This window comes from Oncorhynchus mykiss, chromosome 3, assembly GCF_013265735.2.
Source record: "Oncorhynchus mykiss isolate Arlee chromosome 3, USDA_OmykA_1.1, whole genome shotgun sequence".
Taxonomy (NCBI): Eukaryota; Metazoa; Chordata; class Actinopteri; order Salmoniformes; family Salmonidae; genus Oncorhynchus; species Oncorhynchus mykiss.
Genome location: NC_048567.1, coordinates 20,151,456 through 20,172,669, shown reverse-complemented (window position 1 = coordinate 20,172,669; position 21,214 = coordinate 20,151,456). Strand labels below are relative to the sequence as shown.

The 21,214-nt window shown below is 47.4% G+C and overlaps 1 protein-coding gene across 5 annotated transcripts in view; it reads right to left on the bottom strand.

Moving 5' to 3' along the window:
* Positions 1–21,214, bottom strand: part of LOC110512678 (triple functional domain protein) — a 140,342-nt gene that overhangs the window by 59,747 nt on the left and 59,381 nt on the right. For all 5 annotated transcript variants that reach the window (XM_036971442.1, XM_036971423.1, XM_036971436.1 and 2 more), the window contains 7 exons: positions 16,900–17,448; positions 15,704–15,826; positions 5,885–6,076; positions 4,380–4,511; positions 3,912–4,142; positions 2,406–2,528; positions 2,062–2,253 (listed from right to left, as the gene is read on the bottom strand). In XM_036971442.1, the coding sequence (XP_036827337.1) occupies positions 2,062–2,253; positions 2,406–2,528; positions 3,912–4,142; positions 4,380–4,511; positions 5,885–6,076; positions 15,704–15,826; positions 16,900–17,448 (1,542 nt within the window). The remainder of the gene's footprint in view (positions 1–2,061; positions 2,254–2,405; positions 2,529–3,911; positions 4,143–4,379; positions 4,512–5,884; positions 6,077–15,703; positions 15,827–16,899; positions 17,449–21,214) is intronic.

The following is a 21,214-nucleotide window of genomic DNA, read 5'->3' as shown; positions in this document are numbered from 1 at the left end:
TCATGAAAGCTTCATGTTGTTTTTAGGAGACTACAGTGAAGCACCACCTCTATAGGTAAAACTGCCACCTCTCTCTCAGCCACAACATTGAACAATGGGAAGAAACACTCATTCCAAAGGTCTGCCTTCTTACAAGGGAAACCTTTCAAACACAACACACATGTAATCTTCACCACAAATAAAGGCATGACAAATTACAGCTTTGAATAGAAGGTATTTCAGAAACAGAACAGCTTCTTAAATTGTGGCAATAGCTAGAGGCTCTAGTCTAGTGGAAGAGAGTAGAGGGGGAGGGAGGCACTGTGTTTAGGCTGTTACGTGTGTGTTACGCTCAGGAAAATACACCTATGTGTCAGTGTCACTTTGGGCAGCCCATCCACTGTTACAGCACACACACACACATCATTGTGATGATGATGACAGAGAAGCTGGTGTTTGGAGGATATATTGGCAGGGGTGTTGTTAGAGTGCCGGCAAACCGTGCCAATATATCCTCCAAACACCGGCTTCGGGGGCATTATCACTTTTATATTACGGGTTACCAACATATTCAAATAATGACTTACATATTTTAATTAAAAATGTTATTTTGATGAATTTATTCATACTATTTCATCCTTCCACAAGATATAGTCCCGACACAAATCTAGGGTTGCTACCCAAGCTGGCTGGTCGTTTGTTCTATCAGTTCGGATGGCAGAGACGCGACCTAGTCATTAAGTCTTTTTGTTCTGTACCCATGGACGCGACCCAGTTGTTTGTTCTAAACGTTCCATTGCCATACTGGCTGAAAACATTCTTATCCTTTGCTTGCTAGCTTGCCAATAACGGCTAATTTATAGTCACATCAAACAGTGCAGCCAGAATGACAACAAAGTAGCTGGATTTGCATTTGTTTAAGCTGTTTTCTAGTGACATGTATTTGGAGGCATCCATAACAATGAGCTAATGATGCGCAATTTCACCTGGCATAGAAAATGTGCTCTCTCGTCAGGACACTGTTGTTCTGAGGAGCTAGCCAACAACACAACTAACACAATCTCTTCAAACTGAAGCTAGAAAGACAGCAAACTAGCAGCACTTCATTTCGTTTGACCTGGTTTCTATTGATATTTCTTTGTATATATCCATAAAATGTATGCTGATTCTTGATTTCGACTGGCTGAAAAAGCTCCCTGCCTGTCTGTCTCATCCTGACTCTCAACTCCCTACCCATTCATTACTATGTGAGAGCTGGAGATCGAATTTGAATATTGAAACAATGTTGCAAATGTTGGAGAGGAAAACAGAAAGATTTATACAAATCTCCTCTGTTGAAAACTAAATGCTTGTCTAAAAGAAATGTGAGATAATGTCTAGATGCTTTTTATAAATTGCTCGGCTGGGCTGATGAGACAGTGGATTGCGGATGCAGATGGAACAGAGTAAATATGCATTTTAACGTCATAGATTTAGCCGGTGCTAATTTATGGAATAGACACAGGCTGGAATGCGGTTTTAACAATCAGCATTCAGGATTAGACCCAGCCATTGTATAAATACAACATAATGCACGCACACACGCACACACACTCACACTTCTACTCTTCAGTGTGTGGGTGGTGTGTTATGTGGCAGTACTGATGTAATAAATTCTTCATGCCACTAAACTCCTGTATCAAACCTCTTATTACCTTGGCTGGCTGTCATCTCTTTCACAACACTAGCTGGGCTGGGGAGAGGGGGAGGTTGAACTCCTTTAAAGGTTGAACTTAAACTTTCCTCAGGGAGAGCAGTGGAGAACCCTCTCACAGCCCTACCATGAGAACATCTACACCAGATGTCATTACCACCTCTAGAGGGGTATCAATATTACAACAGCTAGCTGGCAGGTCTCAATACAAACAACTTTCTTTAATAGTTAAAAGGGTTTAAAGTCGTTTCACACTCAGATTCATGCAATTTAGTAGACTCTGACTTGAGACATACTGTATATCAAATACAACAATAACTTTCATTAGTACTGTTTTTCAACAGGTACAGATCTACTGTATAAGCCTATAATGTAACCCAGACTCGTACCTCTTTAACGTGAGTATGGAAGGCCACAGACATGTCCAGGAGGACCTTACGTTGCTCCACGCGACGTACAAAGTCCTGGATGCGGTCCTCTAGCTGGTGGGCTGCCTGGTAGATCTCCTCTGGATCACATTCTCCTGTCTGGGCCAGCTGCTCTGCTGCCTCCAGCAGCTTGTCAGCGTTAGTATAGGTGTTCTGGACAGGGGGACATTAGAAGAGACATTATGCGGACTGCCACATTACAGGTTATTATATGAACATATCGGCTAATAACATATAAATTAGTAAGTTCACAAAATATAATACTATTTTTCTCTGTGTGTGTGTGTGTGTGTGTCCCAGCTCACCTGGGCCACCTCCTCAAAGTCCTCGTGTCTCTTCTGCAAGGCCCGAGCTCTGTGTAGGGACTTCCCCACTCCGGTATGCTTACTGAGGAAGGCTTCACCATGGTTCTCTATCCAGTCCAGCACCTGCACACACACACCCACAGGGGCGAGAGAGTGAGAGACTGAAATACACCGGTACAGAGAGGGTTTGCCAGAGCCGTGTCTAATAAAGGCTGTTATTAGGACACTAGAGTGATGTTGTCATCGAGCATGTGCTACATCTCTGCGCAGTGATAGGCCTTTGGATAGTCGCTACTTGGAATCAGATATGTTGAGCGTTTGATTGAGCCTGCCGGGCTAGATTGGAATCAATTAAATAGGCTAGTCCCAAAAGTACAAACCCAGCACTCCATGCAGGCTCAATTAAATGCTTGAAGCATAAGCAAGAAAACAGATACTAGTTGAACCCAGGTGTAGTGACTACTAGCCTATGAACAGGGATGTTATTGATATGTACTGTATGAGCTGATATGATGTGCTGCGCCACAAGGGGGAGCTTTGGGACTTAAACTGTGTCTGGGACAGCTCTATAGACAGCACTGTTCTGTCTAAGGCTACTGCCATAACATAATGCCTTCCCAGTTCAGACCCACCCTCTACCCTCTGCTCTGCATCACTGTGCCAAGTCTGGGCCTGCATCTCAAACGGTCCCCCATTCCTAGTCCATACGTTTTGGTCAAATGTAGTGCACTATATACGGAATAGGGTGTCATTTGGGACACAACCTGGCACTTTTAATAAGGAAACATGGATGAAGAAATCCATAATCCACTACAGACCAACGTGTCAGCCTTTCTATGGACTGTGATAATATATCTCAGTTAATAACGGCCTTATTATTTATTGAACAGATGGGTGGCCAGTTGCCTCATCTCACTATTATTGCTGAATAGAATAAACAGGATTTTGATTCAGGTTTTTCAAGGTCTCTCCTCTTAGAGCGCATCATTCTATGGGACATATGGAACACGCAACACATTACATGGCAGTACATTGGATTACCATGGCAACTAGTACGTATCAGGAGAGAGAGAAAGAGAGAGAGAGCAGGAGAGAGAGCGAGAGATACAGAGAGAGAGATACAAAGAATAACGAGCATGTCCACAGGGCACAGAGAAGTAGAAACCAGCTCAGTCCTAATCACAAGGGTCTGTCAGCAACTCACACAGATAAGTTTTCACTCAGAAAGCCCAGGAGCCACTGAAAATGCTTTGAAGAAAGTGGAGACAGCTAAATGTACTCTGCAAAATTACAACACGGTTCTCTTTGGTATTGAACATGCATGAAAATCAGGTTTTAGATTAATAAAACACTGTACAATAAGTATAGTGATCTCTGACAATGATGGTAAAGTATCTGTGTATTATGTATTCTGTGTGTTTGTTTGTGTTTGAGTGTATGTTTGTGTCACTGTGTGTGTGAGGTGTGAGTGTGTGTGTGTGCCTGCGTCTTCCGAAGCGTGTGTACCTGCTGGACGTCCTGTTGGAAGACACAGAGCTGCAGGCGCTGGTGCAGCCGGACCTTGCGGTGTTGCCAGATGTTTTCCAGTTGTCTCTGGTGGTGTAGCACCTCGTGGATGATGTCCAGTACGTGGTGCACCGCCTTGGAGTAGTTGGCCGAGGCCGTAAGCGAATCAGCACTACCCGGGGTCAGGGGCCGCTGCAGCTTGTCCAATAGGGACTTCCCGTCTTGGCTCACCTGGGAGAGGAAAGGAGAAGATAGGAGAGATCCCAGGTGAGGTGGGGAAAAGGTTGACAATGAACTTTGAAAACACAAATGAATCTGAATTAAACAGGATTTCTTTAGTGCATGTTGCAGATGCTATTTATTTTACTTTAAAGCACGACGACACAGAAAGTGCTTATCACTGACTAATCTCTTCAGTACATGAGCACTGGGCACCAGAATATGTAGTGACTGCAGGCCCCATAGTACCTCAGAGTAGGCAGTGGTGATGTGCTCATAGAGTCCTGTGTGATGGTGGATGGTGTCCTCCAAGTCCTGTAGCTCAGAGGGCAGGTCTCCTTCTCCACACGCCTTACACCACGGCTCCACGTTACCCATGTACTGGAGGACACACACACACACACATGATCACACATTATAATGATAATCAGAAGGGGGTGTGTGCATGGTGGTGTGTGGTACAGAAATCAAAGAGATCAAAACCAATAGCAGGTTAAAGGTATATTATGCTAATTCTAAACGGCACATTAGTTCCACTACTTGAACACTTTTCTATTTTAGAAGGGTTAAATAACGTCATGACTACCTAAATGTACCACAGCATTTGTATGTGCAATCATCCAACCACGGTGACTAGTGCACACAAAAACACTCTTGTTCTAAAATACTCAAACGTGTACATATCAAAAACAGGCAATGAAAAAGACTTATACTTGTCCTCGTGTCTGTCTCTGTCATTCTAACCCTCCCTCTCTGTCTCTGTCTGTCTGCCTCCCTTTCTGTCTGTTTAGTAAATCAGTAAATTACACATTCATGGCAGGGGATGAAAGCAACACATTGCCTTGCAGGCAGCCCTAGCTAACATTATTATTAGCTCTGCATCATCCCAGCAGCGTACTACAATGCCATTAAGAGATAGGACCTATTTTCATCTGTTCCTGTGGGAGCTGGCCAGGGAGAGGAGGAGAGGAAAGTACAACAGAAAGTAGAGGCACTTCAGGAGAATAATGATACAAAACAAGTGATTATTCTACAAATGGAGGGATGAAGAGAGCGGAGATAAAAGACAAAGGCATCATCTCATTTCATTTTTTCAGTGCGTCTCTCTCTCTTTGTGTTTCTCCTCAATCATCCCCCTTTTGTCTCCAGACTGACAGAGAGGTTTCAGTTTACCACAGCTTCACTAGAACCATGGTAAACAAACACAGACACACACAGCACTGAAACTTAGCTTCACATGCCAACCGCAAACAACCAAACAGTAGAGATGACACCTCCACTTGAATCAGTTTGTTGGAAAACTTATGACAACAACTAAGTCCATATATAACATGGGCCTCTACCAAAGCAGGGTAATATTCAATCCATGGAGTAGCTTCAAATCCTTGGGGATAGTAGGGTACACAAACCTGTAGTCTATAACAATACCGCCCACCCTGCTACTCTGGACATCTGGTTTCAACCTGATCTCATGCACTACAATAGAGGTGAAGAGAGAAGAAGGCAGAGAGGTTACGGAGAGAGGGAGGAGGAGAAAGACAGACAGACAGACAGGAAGAAAAGACAGAGAGAGGAGGGGGAGTAAAACGAGGCAGAGAGAGGAAAATAACAAGAGTGTGGGTCTCTGTAGGAGCACAGCGCTGGAACAGGTAGTAGAGTGTTTTGGTCCTTTTCTGTTCAATCTGGAAAATCACAATGTGTGTGTGCGAGTGTTGTTGTTGTTGTGTGTGTGTGTGTGTGTGCTTCCTCCTCACCTGGTCCACCTTCAGGTGGAAGGCAGCAGACATCTCCAGTAGGGTGGAGCGTTCGTCCAAGGCAGCAGCGAAGGCCTTCCACTCCTGCTCCAACTGACCTGAGATCTGCTGGATCTGCTGCGACGCGTAGTGACCAGACTCCAACAGCCGGTTCCCCACAGACATGATGCGGTTGATATTTACATAGACATTCTGGAAGGAGAGTGGAGGAGACATATTAGATATTCTGTAAGAGTGGAGAAGTCATGACAAGGTTAATAGTTACATAGATATTCTGTAAGGAGAGGGAGGGGACATGACAGACATTCTGTGAGGAGAGGGTAGTAAAGTGTTACCAATAGTTACATAGACAGAGATAGAGCGGGAAGGAGACTGAGAGGGAGGGAGACAGACAAACAGGGTAACAGACAGACAGAAAGGGAGGGCGACAGGGAGGGATTCACAGACAGGCAGGAAGGGAGGAGGGAGGGAGACTTAGAGGGGCGGAGACAGACAAGCATAAAGACAGACAGAGACAGGGAGAGAAGGAGACAGAAACACAGACAGACCGGCAGACCTAAATGGAGGGAGACAGACATAGAAAGACATAGATCAGCACAGGGTGGGCCATGGCTACAGACCCGGCCACATGAGGGCCTAAATCAATAGTAAGGGCTTGGGAGGCTGGTGAGAAGTTAACACAGAACACACACAACACAACCTACTGTACACACACACACACACACACACACACACACACACACACACACACACACACACACACAACCAAGTCCAAATCAAAAACAAACACCCAGAGAGACTATTACTCACTGAGAAGAGAACAGAACCCCTCCAGTCCAAACGAAAACACCAGCTAGCTTTGGCCTCTACCTCTACTCTCTTACGTTACAGTGAACAGAGGGGAGGTAAACTGACAACTGGAAACAGACAATAAGGGGACTACTATCATAGTGCTAAGTGCCTGTATTGTGAAACCAAACAAAGCTGCATTCTGTTGAGAAAATACATAGAATGGCCTAGCCAAAAATGTGTCCAGAAGTGAGAATATCAGTGAAGTCATAATAAAAGAATATTGAGCATTTTCAGTGAAGAATTTCCCCCAATTGAGATTCATGGTAAATTACATTACAACATTTCAAAATGGTCACCCAACTGCTGAACCAACAAACGCAGCCAGTCAAAAGATTAAGGAGGTGACGGTGAGTGTGCAGCAGGCAGCTGATGTTAGTTATCCTGTGAAGCGTAGCGAGCCGAGTAGAGCAGAGGGGCTACACCCGTGGGAGAGGAGGAAGTCCCTCTAGTCTGACCACATGTCCACATGCTTCCACTCAGCCAGCCCCAGCCAGCCCCGACGGACGCCCACAGCACTGTGTGTGGCTGGGTGGGGACAGAGAAGGGGGTGGAAGGTGCGGAAAAGGGAGGGCATAGCAGGAGATCCACCCAGACAGAAAGAGGTTCAGTCACGGGTCATGAGTTTCTCCCTCTCCTTTGTCACCCATATCACAGGGCTTAAGGCCACACCCGTCACTGCCTGCCTGCTGCTCAAAACATAACACTTTGGATGGGTTTGATTGTAGTAGTACAACTTCCAGTCCAAAGAAAAGTGAATAGTGGGATCAAGTGTATGGTACAGTCACACACAGGCTGTGCTGTACTAAAACAGTGGTCATTACTTTCCAGTCCTATTGGCTCTAGTACAGCTCAACAATGGCCAAGCTTCCCCTGTTTGAGAAGCCCTTTTAGTAGGCTTCCTCTTTCATGTGGTCAGAGCTACAACGTTATCCCAATGGTTTAATGAGGTGTTTATGGGAGACGGGCTCTTGCTGCCAGCTGTAGACACACACACGCAGTTGATGAGCTCTCACTGCCTGCTGTAGAGATCTACGGCATGCTGGGTAATTAGCATCTGTCGGTTAGGGATCGATACCCTCCCTGACACTGTCAGTGTCATCCTACTACTCGCACACTAAAACCAAAACAACACCAAAACAACACCATGTCCCTTTAAAAGCTGTTGTGACAAGATAAGACATAGATCAGCAAACACAAATTAATTATTCAATTTTACATGCAGGACTGTTAGCATTCAATTACCCCTTTTATCTAAATGAGAGGCTGTAATGAATCACACAAAACCGCAGTGTGCTCTGAAAAAGAGGTGGGTGAATCCTCATTATACTAGTCCATAGCAGGGGAACATCAATGGACCAATGTTCAACATATCTGTCTGTCTGCAAACACTTTTTAAACTGATGAGAGTTGAGAACACCACACGCGGACAAACAGACAGACATACGGACAGACAGAACGGACACACACAGGGCTGGGCTAGTGTCACACCCTGGTCAAAGTATTTTGTGTTTATCTTTATTTATTTGGTCAGGCCAGGGTGTGGCATGGGTTTGTGTATGTGGTGTGTATGTATGGGGATTGTAGCTAGTGGGGTGTTCTAGCTAAGTCTATGGCTGTCTGAAGTGGTTCTCAATCAGAGGCAGGTGTTTATCGTTGTCTCTGATTGGGAACCATATTTAGGCAGCCATATTCTTTGAGTTTGTCGTGGGTGATTGTCCTTAGTGTCCTGATGTCATTGTTCTGTGTTAGGTTACACAAGTATAGGCTGTTTCGGTTTTCGTTAAGTTTATTGTTTTGGTAGTGTTTGTGTTTAGTGTGTTCCTTCATTAAACATGGATTGCAATAGACACGCTGCATTTTGGTCCGACTCTCCTTCTCATATAGAAAACCGATACAGAATCACCCACCACAAAGGGACCAAGCAGCGTGTCAACAGGCAAGAACAGCCCAAAGTGGAGTACAGTATGGACTATACTTCTTGGGAGGAGATAGACAGGTGGGCGGTCGACCCAGGGAGAGTGCCGGAGCCCGCCTGGGATTCGATGGAGCAGTGCGCGGAAGGATATAGGAGAATGGAGTTTGCGAAGCAAGCAAGGCGGCGCGGACGGAGGCCCCATAGTCAGCCCCAAAAATTTCTTGGGGGGGGGCTCAGGGAGAGTGTGGCAGAGTCAGGAGCCAGACCTGAGCCAACTCTCCCTGTTTATCGTGAGGAGCCAAGGAGGAGACCAGAACCAGAGCCGGTGTTGGAGGTGAGCGAAACAGAGACTGTGAAGGAGTTAATGGGGAAATTGGAGGAGAGAGAAATGAGGGAGTTGCTGTGTTGGTGTTTCAAACATGGAATTCGCCCGACGGAGCGTGTCGGGGATTTGATGGCACCTGGGTCAGCGCTCCATACTCGTCCTGAGGTGCGTGTTAGTCGGCTGGTGAAGATGGTGCCAGTCTCACGTACCAGGCCTCCTGTGCACCTCCCTAGCCTTGCACGTCCTGTGCCAGCACCGCTCTCAAGATCTCCAGTACGCCTTCACGGTCTAACCCATCCTGTGCCTACTCCACACCCCAGCCCTCCGGTAGCAGCTCCCCGCACCAGGCTTCCTGTGCGTGTTCTCGGCCCAGTACCACCAGTGCCAGCACCACGCATCAGGCCTACAGTGCGCCTCGCCTGTCCAGCGCTGTCGGAGCCCTCCTCCTCTCCAGCGCTGTCGGAGTCTCCCGCCTGTTTAGCGCTGTTAGAGCCTTCCTTCTCTACAGCGCTGCCGGAGTCTCCCGCCTGTTCAGAACTGCCAGTTAGCATAGAGCTGCCAGTTAGCATAGAGCTGCCAGTTAGCATAGAGCTGCCAGTTAGCATAGAGCTGCCAGTTAGCATAGAGCTGCCAGTCTGCAAGGAGCTGCCAGTCTGCAAGGAGCTGCCAGTCTGCAAGGAGCTGCCAGAGCTGCCTGTCTGCAGGATGCCGCCAAAGCTGCCAGTCTGCAAGGAGCCGCCAGAGCTGCCAGTCTGCAAGGAGCCGCCAGAGCTGCCAGTCTGCAAGGAGCCGCCAGAGCTGCCAGTTAGCATGGAGCAGCCAGGGCCGCCAGTCAGTATGGAGCAGCCAGGGCCGCCAGTCAGTATGGAGCAGCCAGGGCCGCCAGTCAGCATGGAGCAGCCAGGGCCGCCAGTCAGCATGGAGCAGCCAGGGCCGCCAGTCAGCATGGAGCAGCCAGGGCCGCCAGTCAGCATGGAGCAGCCAGTCAGCATGGAGCAGCCAGTCAGCATGGAGCAGCCAGAGCAGCCAGTCAGCATGGAGCAGCCAGAGCTGCCAGTCAGCATGGAGCAGCCAGTCAGCATGGAGCAGCCAGAGCTGCCAGTCAGCATGGAGCAGCCAGTCAGCATGGAGCAGCCAGAGCTGCCAGTCAGCATGGAGCAGCCAGTTAGCATGGAGCAGCCAGAGCTGCCAGTCATCATGGAGCAGCCAGTCAGCATGGAGCAGCCAGAGCTGCCAGTCGACCAGACTCTCCCAGATCTGCCAGTCGACCAGACTCTCCCAGATCTGCCAGTCGACCAGACTCTTCCAGATCTGCCAGTCGACCAGACTCTTCCAGATCTGCCAGTCGACCAGACTCTTCCAGATCTGCCAGTCGACCAGACTCTTCCAGATCTGCCAGTCGACCAGACTCTTCCAGATCTGCCAGTCGACCAGACTCTTCCAGATCTGCCAGTCGACCAGACTCTTCCAGATCTGCCAGTCGACCAGACTCTTCCAGATCTGCCAGTCGACCAGACTCTTCCAGATCTGCCAGTCGACCAGACTCTTCCAGATCTGCCAGTCGACCAGACTCTTCCAGATCTGCCAGTCGACCAGACTCTTCCAGATCTGCCAGTCGACCAGACTCTTCCAGATCTGCCAGTCGACCAGACTCTTCCAGATCTGCCAGTCAGCCAGGATCTGCCAGTCAGCCAGGATCTGCCGAAACCGCCAGCCAGCCAGGATCTGGTAGATTCATCAACCTGCCTGAGCTTCCTCTCACTCCTGAGCTTCCTCTCACTCCTGAGCTTCCTCTCACTCCTGAGCTTCCCCTCAGTCCCGAGCTGCCTCAGTCCCGAGCTGCCCCTCAGTCCCGATCTGCTCCTCAGTCCAGTGGGGTTCTGGGTGAGGACTACTAGGCCATGGTCGGCGGCGAGGGTGGACTATCCAGGGACGCGAGGAGAAGGGACTAAGACATTGATTGAGTGGGGTCCACGTCCCGCGCCGGAGCCGCCACCATGGACAGACGCCCACCCGGACCCTCCCTATTGTTTTGAGGTGCGTTCGGGAGTCCGCACCTTAGGGGGGGGGTTCTGTCACACCCTGGTCAAAGTATTTTGTGTTTATCTTTATTTATTTGGTCAGGCCAGGGTGTGGCATGGGTTTGTGTATGTGGTGTGTATGTATGGGGATTGTAGCTAGTGGGGTGTTCTAGCTAAGTCTATGGCTGTCTGAAGTGGTTCTCAATCAGAGGCAGGTGTTTATCGTTGTCTCTGATTGGGAACCATATTTAGGCAGCCATATTCTTTGAGTTTGTCGTGGGTGATTGTCCTTAGTGTCCTGATGTCATTGTTCTGTGTTAGGTTACACAAGTATAGGCTGTTTCGGTTTTCGTTAAGTTTATTGTTTTGGTAGTGTTTGTGTTTAGTGTGTTCCTTCATTAAACATGGATTGCAATAGACACGCTGCATTTTGGTCCGACTCTCCTTCTCATATAGAAAACCGTTACAGCTAGATAAAGACATCTGCCCTCCTGAAAAACGACAAACGCCTCTGACTCCGATGACATCTGTGAAGCATTCAAATGTAAGGCTAAATAACAGTCTCTCTCCACTACATGGCTTCGTTCCTGGATGTAAACGACAAGCAGCATGGTATCTTAGCCAGGGGAGCTAGACAGAGGGCAGGCCTAATGTAAAACGACAGACAGCATGGTATCTTAGCCAGGGGAGCTAGACAGAGGGCAGGCCTAATGTAAAACGACAGACAGCATGGTATCTTAGCCAGGGGAGCTAGACAGAGGGCAGGCCTAATGTAAAACGACAAGCAGCATGGTATCTTAGCCAGGGGAGCTAGACAGAGGGCAGGCCTAATGTAAAACGACAAGCAGCATGGTATCTTAGCCAGGGGAGCTAGGCAGAGGGCAGGCCTAATGTAAAACGACAAGCAGCATGGTATCTTAGCCAGGGGGAGCTAGACAGAGGGCAGGCCTAATGTAAAACGACAAGCAGCATGGTATCTTAGCCAGGGGGAGCTAGACAGAGGGCAGGCCTAATGTAAAACGACAAGCAGCATGGTATCTTAGCCAGGGGGAGCTAGACAGAGGGCAGGCCTAATGTAAAACGACAAGCAGCATGGTATCTTAGCCAGGGGGAGCTAGACAGAGGGCAGGCCTAATGTAAAACGACAAGCAGCATGGTATCTTAGCCAGGGGGAGCTAGACAGAGGGCAGGCCTAATGTAAAACTCCTGGAGGACCCGGGTTAAAGGGAAAGTAAACACTGGGCCAGGCCTAATGTAAAACTCCTGGAGGACCCGGGTTAAAGGGAAAGTAAACACTGGGCCAGGCCTAATGTAAAACTCCTGGAGGACCCGGGTTAAAGGGAAAGTAAACACTGGGCCAGGCCTAATGTAAAACTCCTGGAGGACCCGGGTTAAAGGGAAAGTAAACACTGGGCCAGGCCTAATGTAAAACTCCTGGAGGACCCGGGTTAAAGGGAAAGTAAACACTGGGCCAGGCCTAATGTAAAACTCCTGGAGGACCCGGGTTACAGGGAAAGTAAACACTGGGCCAGGCCTAATGTAAAACTCCTGGAGGACCCGGGTTAAAGGGAAAGTAAACACTGGGCCAGGCCTAATGTAAAACTCCTGGAGGACCCGGGTTAAAGGGAAAGTAAACACTGGGCCAGGCCTAATGTAAAACTCCTGGAGGACCCGGGTTAAAGGGAAAGTAAACACTGGGCCAGGCCTCTGCACAGTATCCATTGAGTGATCACATTACATACACCACCAAGGCTTACCCACACAGCAGCATACCACAGAACCTTCCTCTGTCTCTCAAGCATCACACATACTGAGCAGGGAGGGTCCACTCCACAGAGGAAAATACTGCCACTTATACTGCTGTCACAAAGCCCATTTTTGCATGGCAAAGATATGAAGTGTGGCCGCTTTCCATCTCCACATCCCAGACTTGGGGAATTCAAAACAAATGCAATCAAGAGTTATTTGTCTACGCCAAAGGGACTGTTCCGACACGTCAACATGATAATGATAGTGTTTCCATTTTTCCCCATTGTGAACGAACAGACAACATTACAGATAGGAGATAGGATCAGGATGGAACAGGAAGAACTAATCAATGAGACTGACACAGTAATGGAGGACTTGGCATATGCCAATAACCCAAGTCTGAGTCCCAAATGGCACCCTATTCCCTATATAGTGCAGTACTTTTGACCTGGGTCAAAAGTGGTGCACTATGTAGGGAATAGGGTGTCATTTGGGACGCACAACCTAGGCTCATAGACTCTGAGAGGGTGAGAGGGGAGAATGTCTTGAACAGGAAGCACCTGGGGTTACTGGCTAGTGTTCTCCAAAATAAGGAACATGACAGAAAGTCTATTTTTATTTCATATTTACCTTGTTCTAATATTCACACAGAGAGGAGACACTAGGAGACTAGGCCACAATGACATCACATGTCCATTCTAGCATTACCGTTTCCATTATGTGTTTCAAACAGGCTTCCATTGTGCCGCTATCGGATGGCCATCTGCTTTTCTATTGAACTGGTTTTGAATTTCTGTCAATAGTCAAGGGCACGTTCCTCCCCAAAGTGGAACCATTGAGTGTAATATTACAACAACACCATAGGGGGCAGATTACCATCACATCTCCATACCTTTCATTTGCATGTTACAAATGACATAATCATAGATGATCATTATCAGCCCCAGCCCCAGACATTGTGATAATCCTACCTTTCAAACACACGCACATATTTTACCCTCACAGTATCATCATCAGCAACTAGCTCTACCTCCCAAATATGAACCAGGCAGTCACATAGTCTTTCTAGTCAACAGGAAGCATGGCATCCTGGGGAAAAGGAGGCGTCAGTCCCTCTGTTCCAGAGTCCCCCTGCCTATTGTTGACACTGCACACTGATGGCTAAGTCATGCACAATAATGCCTGTGTGACTGTGACCAGGGCTGGGTCTAGGTCTGGTGATCCCCCTGCCTCAATGGGGCCTGTCTGTCTGTCCGCTTCTCAAAACAAGCTAGGCTGGCTCAGCACAAAATAACTCGAAAAACCTCTACAAGCAAGATCATACTAAATGATAAGAGGATAACATTTAATTGTATAGAGAAGTGCTTCCCAAACTGTTGGGCGAGGGGTCAGCAGAAAAAATTTATACAAAATACAAATACGAACTCAGTCCGGATTTAAAATTACACTTGAAAGTTGTAATAGTAGAATGCAAAAGGTGCCATTTGGAAATTGGGTAGTGCATCATCAGCTCCTCTTGTCAGTCAGTGTATACCTTAGAGATATTTACAACTCGCCAGAAATGTCCAGATCAACTAGCCCATGACAACGTTTTTAGAATTTGTTTTTTTTCAACCCATAGATATTGTTGTAATTTTTTTGTCACTCAAATATCACATGAATACACATTAGACATGGCAAAATGTATAGAATTGCAAGAAAAATTGCTTTAAAATTGCAAAATTCCCTCCAGCATAGAAATAGATGTGGTGAGCTCACAGGGGGTGCGAGTGAAAAAGGTCAGGAACTCCTGGTATAGAGGAATATGTCCAAGGAAACAATGTCATACAGTGTAAGTGTACTTAGTGTAAGTGTACTTAGTGTAGGTGTACTTAGTGTAGGTGTACTTTACAGTATTAGACCACCATACAATCTAGAGATAGGTTCCCCAACTGGCACCTTGAGGGCTAAATTCATTGCTAAACATAAAAAACTGTAAATACACCAGGAAATTTGTTCCAAGTGACTGTAATTTGGGAAATCTGTTCCCAAGAGTTTCCACGCATAATAGAGAGATGTGATCATATACATATGTTAGCAAGGTTTGACATTTTTATGTTTTAGTCAAAAATGATATCTGTTTGGGCTTCTTGCGGTCAATTTGTAGTCTAGAAATTATTTGTATTTATGTTCAGGCCCCTAGAACATCTGCTCAAGAAAATCTAGAGGATCCCAAAAATACAGTAAAACAAAAAGTTAGGGCTTCAATTCATGCCCTCATTTTTCCCTGGTTGGCCCCATGAGCAACAGAGAGTAGATGGGGTCTGGAACTAGGGCCCTGTACTGACTACTGACAGCCAGGGCAAGGCACAGGAGAGGGCAAGGACGAGTGGAGAGAGAGAGGGAGAGAGGGCAGAGAGACCAAGTGATTTATCATCTTTCCCTACAGAACACAGCTAGGGCCTTTAACCCTGCAGGCAGCCAGGGAGGGTCAGGACAGTTAGCACACACACTCACACACCCACGCACATACACAGACACAAACACACACATGTACAGACAGACAGACAGACAGACAGACAGACAGACAGACAGACAGACAGACAGACAGACAGACAGACAGACAGACAGACAGACAGACAGACAGACAGACAGACAGACAGACAGACAGACACAAACACACAAACACACAAACACACCAGGCAGGAGATGGACGGCTTGTCTCAACCTCACACTGCATGTGGTAGGTACTGGGAGGACTGTTAAGTTTAACCCATCATTATGTGGCTCTTTTAGGGGGGGTGACTATAATTAAGCTATAGATGACTATAAATAAGGTATAGTTGACTATAAATACGCTATAGATGACTATCAATAAGCTTCAATGTATTTTAACACAAAGCTGAGGGGTACAATAGTTTATGGTCATTGGGTTACACCACTGATTCAATCAATAATGTAGAAGAGTGTATTCTTACCATACAGTTCATGGCAAAGTGGTTGTGCTGGGTCTGCAGCTCCCCGGCATGCTGGTGGTTCCCTCCTATCTCTGTGTAGCTGGTCAGGAACAGGCCCTTGTTGTGCATGATCCAGTCAAACATCTGTGGACGGCGCAACACACACACAGCCATGGGCACAAAAACACGCACACAGGCAGGCACAAGCACACAGAAGAAGGTCTCTATTAGCAGGTACTGTATCTTACAGCTCTGGAGGGGTGAGAGAGAGACGGGGGTGGGGCTGGCCTAAAGGCTGATGACATGGATGTTTGGACTCTCAGGAAGGCAGATGGAATGACTCCAGTCCACTGTATTGAACTGTGTGTCAGCCTGACCCTAGTGTCATGTTGTCATACTGCCTAGACTCGTGATGTTGCCACTGGGAACGCCAGACAGCTGGTCGAGGTTCGTATCACCCTGGAGGGACCTTTAGCCAGCATGACAAGAAACCTCAGCATGACAGCTACCATTTCAACTTGACCTCTGAGACATGCTTCAATAACCGGGGACAATGATGACATGCCTGGGGAGGAAGAGGAGGAGAAAGAGAATGAGGTGGTGGTGTAGGAAGAGGAGGAGAAAGAGGATGAGGTGGTGGTGTAGGAAGAGGAGGAGAAAGAGGATGAGGTGGTGGTGTAGGAAGAGGAGGAGGAAGAGGAGGAGAAAGAGGATGAGGTGGTGGTGTAGGAAGAGGAGGAGGAAGAGGAGGTGGTGGTGGTGTAGGAAGAGGAGGAGAAAGATGATGAGGTGGTGGTGTAGGAAGAGGAGGAGGAAGAGGAGGTAGTGGTGGGGAGATGTAATTAAAGCTTTGCTCTGACTAACTGACAAACATGTTTGTTTCCACAGCAGGGAGGCATCACATCACCATCTGGCTGATAGCTGCATGACATCCATATAACTGTAGCTGGGTCTATGCACACTGACAGGCTATGGGCCATTACAGTATACTGCAAACAAGCATCATTACTCCTGCAGATACCTATCCCATTCTGTTTGCTATGAAGTCATATTCTCAGTGCAAATCCAGACTTCACTGGTGAGCTTGGGATGCTTTCTTTCTAGTTATGAATGCTAGGAAGAGAGATATGGACTAAAATGGGATTCCTTTGAATATAAACAAGCCTTGTTCTATTAACACAAAAGTGAAAGTAGTGTGTAGTTAGTTCATAACATACCTTCTCTGCATCCTGCTCAAACAGCCGCAGCTGGAAGCACTGGTCCAGTTTCAGCTTGCGCATGTGCCACAGCTGCTGCAGGTGCTGGCGTGTGCCATGCAACTTGTCGAGCAGAGCACTCACTTTGGGCACCAAGTTGTGGGCATCTGGGTGGTCTGTGAGCCCATCGCTAGCATCCGTTCCCCCGCCGCCGCGGTTAGTGTAGCCTCCAGGGGTGACACTACCCTGCTGAAGTCTCTGGAGCAGCCTGCGTCCCTGGGTGTCCAACTCCTCCACCGAGGCCTTGGTGGCCCTCTTCTTGAGCGAGGCGTGGTCCTCCATAAGGCGCCGTGCCCCCTCCAGGTCGCGCGGAAGGTCACGCTGCGCCAGGGTCTCCTGCAGCTCCTCCAGCCGTGCCAAAGCCCGGGCGGCATCGCCGGCGAAATCCTCGAAGGCCACGCGCACATCGATCCACTCGTCGTGGTCGTACTCCAGGCTGCCCTCGAAGTCTGACGTAAGCTGGGAGGGGTCCACCACCTTGGTCAGGCCCTCGAGAGACACCATGACCGTCTGGAGGAAGAGGGAGAGTTTAGACACTAATATAAACAGCAGTCTGTGAGGAAAAGGGGGGGGAGGATTCAGACACTCATATAAACAGCAGTCTGTGAGGAAAAAGGGGGGAGGATTCAGACACTAATATAAACAGCAGTCTGTGAGGAAGAGGGAGGGTTCAGACACTAATATAAACAGCAGTCTGTGAGGAAGAGGGAGGGTTCAGACACTAACATAAACAGCAGTCTGTGAGGTAGAGGGGGGGAGGATTCAGACACTAATATAAACAGCAGTCTGTGAGGAAGAGGGAGGGTTCAGACACTAATATAAACAGTAGTCTGTAAGGAAGAGGGAGGGTTCAGACACTAACATAAACAGCAGTCTGTGAGGAAGAGGGGGGGAGGATTCAGACACTAATATAAACAGCAGTCTGTGAGGAAGAGGGAGGGTTCAGACACTAATATAAACAGCAGTCTGTGAGGAAGAGGGAGGGTTCAGACACTAATATAAACAGCAGTCTGTGAGGAAGAGGGAGGGTTCAGACACTAATATAAACAACAGTCTGTGAGGAAGAGGGGGGGTTCAGACACTAATATAAACAGCAGTCTGTGAGGAAGAGGGAGGGTTCAGACACTAATATAAACAGCAGTCTATGAGGAAGAGGGGGGGGGGGATTCAGACACTAACATAAACAGCAGTCTGTGAGGAAGAGGGGGGGAGGATTCAGACACTAATATAAACCGTAGTCTGTGAGGAAGAGGGAGGGTTCAGACACTAACATAAACAGCAGTCTGTGAGGAAGAGGGAGGGTTCAGACACTAACATAAACAGCAGTCTGTGAGGAAGAGGGAGGGTTCAGACACTAATATAAACAGCAGTCTGTGAGGAAGAGGGAGGGTTCAGACACTAACATAAACAGCAGTCTGTGAGGAAGAGGGAGGGTTCAGACACTAATATAAACAGCAGTCTGTGAGGAAGAGGGAGGATTCAGACACTAATATAAACAACAGTCTGTGAGGAAGAGGGAGGGTTCAGACACTAATATAAACAGCAGTCTGTGAGGAAGAGGGAGGGTTCAGACACTATATAAACAGTAGTCTGTGAGGAAGAGGGAGGGTTCAGACACTAATATAAACAGCAGTCTGTGAGGAAGAGGGAGGGAGGGTTCAGACACTAATATAAACAGCAGTCTGTGAGGAAGAGGGAGGGTTCAGACACTAATATAAACAGCAGTCTGTGAGGAAGAGGGAGGGAGGGTTCAGACACTAATATAAACAGTAGTCTGTGAGGAAGAGGGAGGGAGGGTTCAGACACTAATTTAAACAGCAGTCTGTGAGGAAGAGGGAGGGTTCAGACACTAATATAAACAGCAGTCTGTGAGGAAGAGGGAGGGTTCAGACACTAATATAAACAGCAGTCTGTGAGGAAGGGGGGGGGGGGGATTCAGACACTAATTTAAACAGCAGTCTGTGAGGAAGAGGGAGATTTCAGACACTAATTTAAACAGTAGTCTGTGAGGAAGAGGGAGGGTTCAGACACTAATATAAACAGCAGTCTGTGAGGAAGAGGGAGGGTTCAGACACTAATATAAACAGCAGTCTGTGAGGAAGAGGGAGGGTTCAGACACTAATTTAAACGGCAGTCTGTGAGGAAGAGGGGGGGTTCAGACACTAATATAAACAGCAGTCTGTGAGGAAGAGGGAAGGTTCAGACACTAATATAAACAACAGTCTGTGAGGAAGAGGGGGGGTTCAGACACTAATATAAACAGCAGTCTGTGAGGAAGAGGGAGGGTTCAGACACTAATATAAACAGCAGTCTGTGAGGAAGAGGGAGGGCTCAGACACTAATATAAACAACAGTCTGTGAGGAAGAGGGGGGGTTCAGATACTAATATAAACAGCAGTCTGTGAGGAAGAGGGGGGGGAGGATTCAGACACTAATATAAACAGCAGTCTGTGAGGTAGAGGGAGGGTTCAGACACTAATATAAACAGCAGTCTGTGAGGAAGAGGGAGGGTTCAGACACTAATTTAAACAGCAGTCTGTGAGGAAGAGGGAGGGTTCAGACACTAATATAAACAGCAGTCTGTGAGGAAGAGGGAGGGTTCAGACACTAATATAAACAGCAGTCTGTGAGGAAGAAGGAGGGTTCAGACACTAATATAAACAGCAGTCTGTGAGGAAGAGGGAGGGTTCAGACACTAATATAAACAGCAGTCTTTGAGGAAGAGGGAGGGTTCAGACACTAATATAAACAGCAGTCTGTGAGGAAGAGGGAGGGTTCAGACACTAATATAAACAGCAGTCTTTGAGGAAGAGGGAGGGTTCAGACACTAATATAAACAGCAGTCTGTGAGGAAGAGGGAGGGTTCAGACACTAATATAAACAGCAGTCTGTGAGGAAGAGGGGGGGTTCAGACACTAATATAAACAGTAGTCTGTGAGGAAGAGGGGGGGAGATTTCAGACACTAATTTAAACAGTAGTCTGTGAGGAAGAGGGAGGGTTCAGACACTAATATAAACTGCAGTCTGTGAGGAAGAGGGAGGATTCAGACACTAATATAAACAGCAGTCTGTGAGGAAGAGGGAGGATTCAGACACTAATATAAACAGCAGTCTGTGAGGAAGAGGGAGGGTTCAGACACTAATATAAACAGCAGTCTGTGAGGAAGAGGGAGGGTTCAGACACTAATATAAACAGCAGTCTGTGAGGAAGAGGGAGGGTTCAGACACTAATATAAACAGCAGTCTGTGAGGAAGGGGGGGGGGGGATTCAGACACTAATTTAAACAGCAGTCTGTGAGGAAGAGGGAGATTTCAGACACTAATTTAAACAGTAGTCTGTGAGGAAGAGGGAGGGTTCAGACACTAATATAAACAGCAGTCTGTGAGGAAGAGGGAGGGTTCAGACACTAATATAAACAGCAGTCTGTGAGGAAGAGGGAGGGTTCAGACACTAATATAAACAGCAGTCTGTGAGGAAGAGGGAGGGTTCAGACACTAATATAAACAGCAGTCTTTGAGGGAGAGGGAGGGTTCAGACACTAATATAAACAGCAGTCTGTGAGGAAGAGGGAGGGTTCAGACACTAGTATAAACAGCAGTCTGTGAGGAAGAGAGGGGGTTCAGACACTAATATAAACAGTAGTCTGTGAGGAAGAGGGGGGGGAGATTTCAGACACTAATTTAAACAGTAGTCTGTGAGGAAGAGGGAGGGTTCAGACACTAATATAAACTGCAGTCTGTGAGGAAGAGGGAGGATTCAGACACTAATATAAACAGCAGTCTGTGAGGAAGAGGGAGGATTCAGACACTAATATAAACAGCAGTCTGTGAGGAAGAGGGAGGGTTCAGACACTAATATAAACAGCAGTCTGTGAGGAAGAGGGAGGGTTCAGACACTAATATAAACAGCAGTCTGTGAGGAAGAGGGAGGGTTCAGACACTAATATAAACTGCAGTCTGTGAGGAAGAGGGAGGGACGATTCAGACACTAATATAAACTGCAGTCTGTGAGGAAGAGGGAGGATTCAGACACTAATATAAACAGCAGTCTGTGAGGAAGAGGGAGGATTCAGACACTAATATAAACAGCAGTCTGTGAGGAAGAGGGAGGGTTCAGACACTAATATAAACAGCAGTCTGTGAGGAAGAGGGAGGGTTCAGACACTAATATAAACAGCAGTCTGTGAGGAAGAGGGAGGGTTCAGACACTAATATAAACTGCAGTCTGTGAGGAAGAGGGAGGGACGATTCAGACACTAATATAAACAGCAGTCTG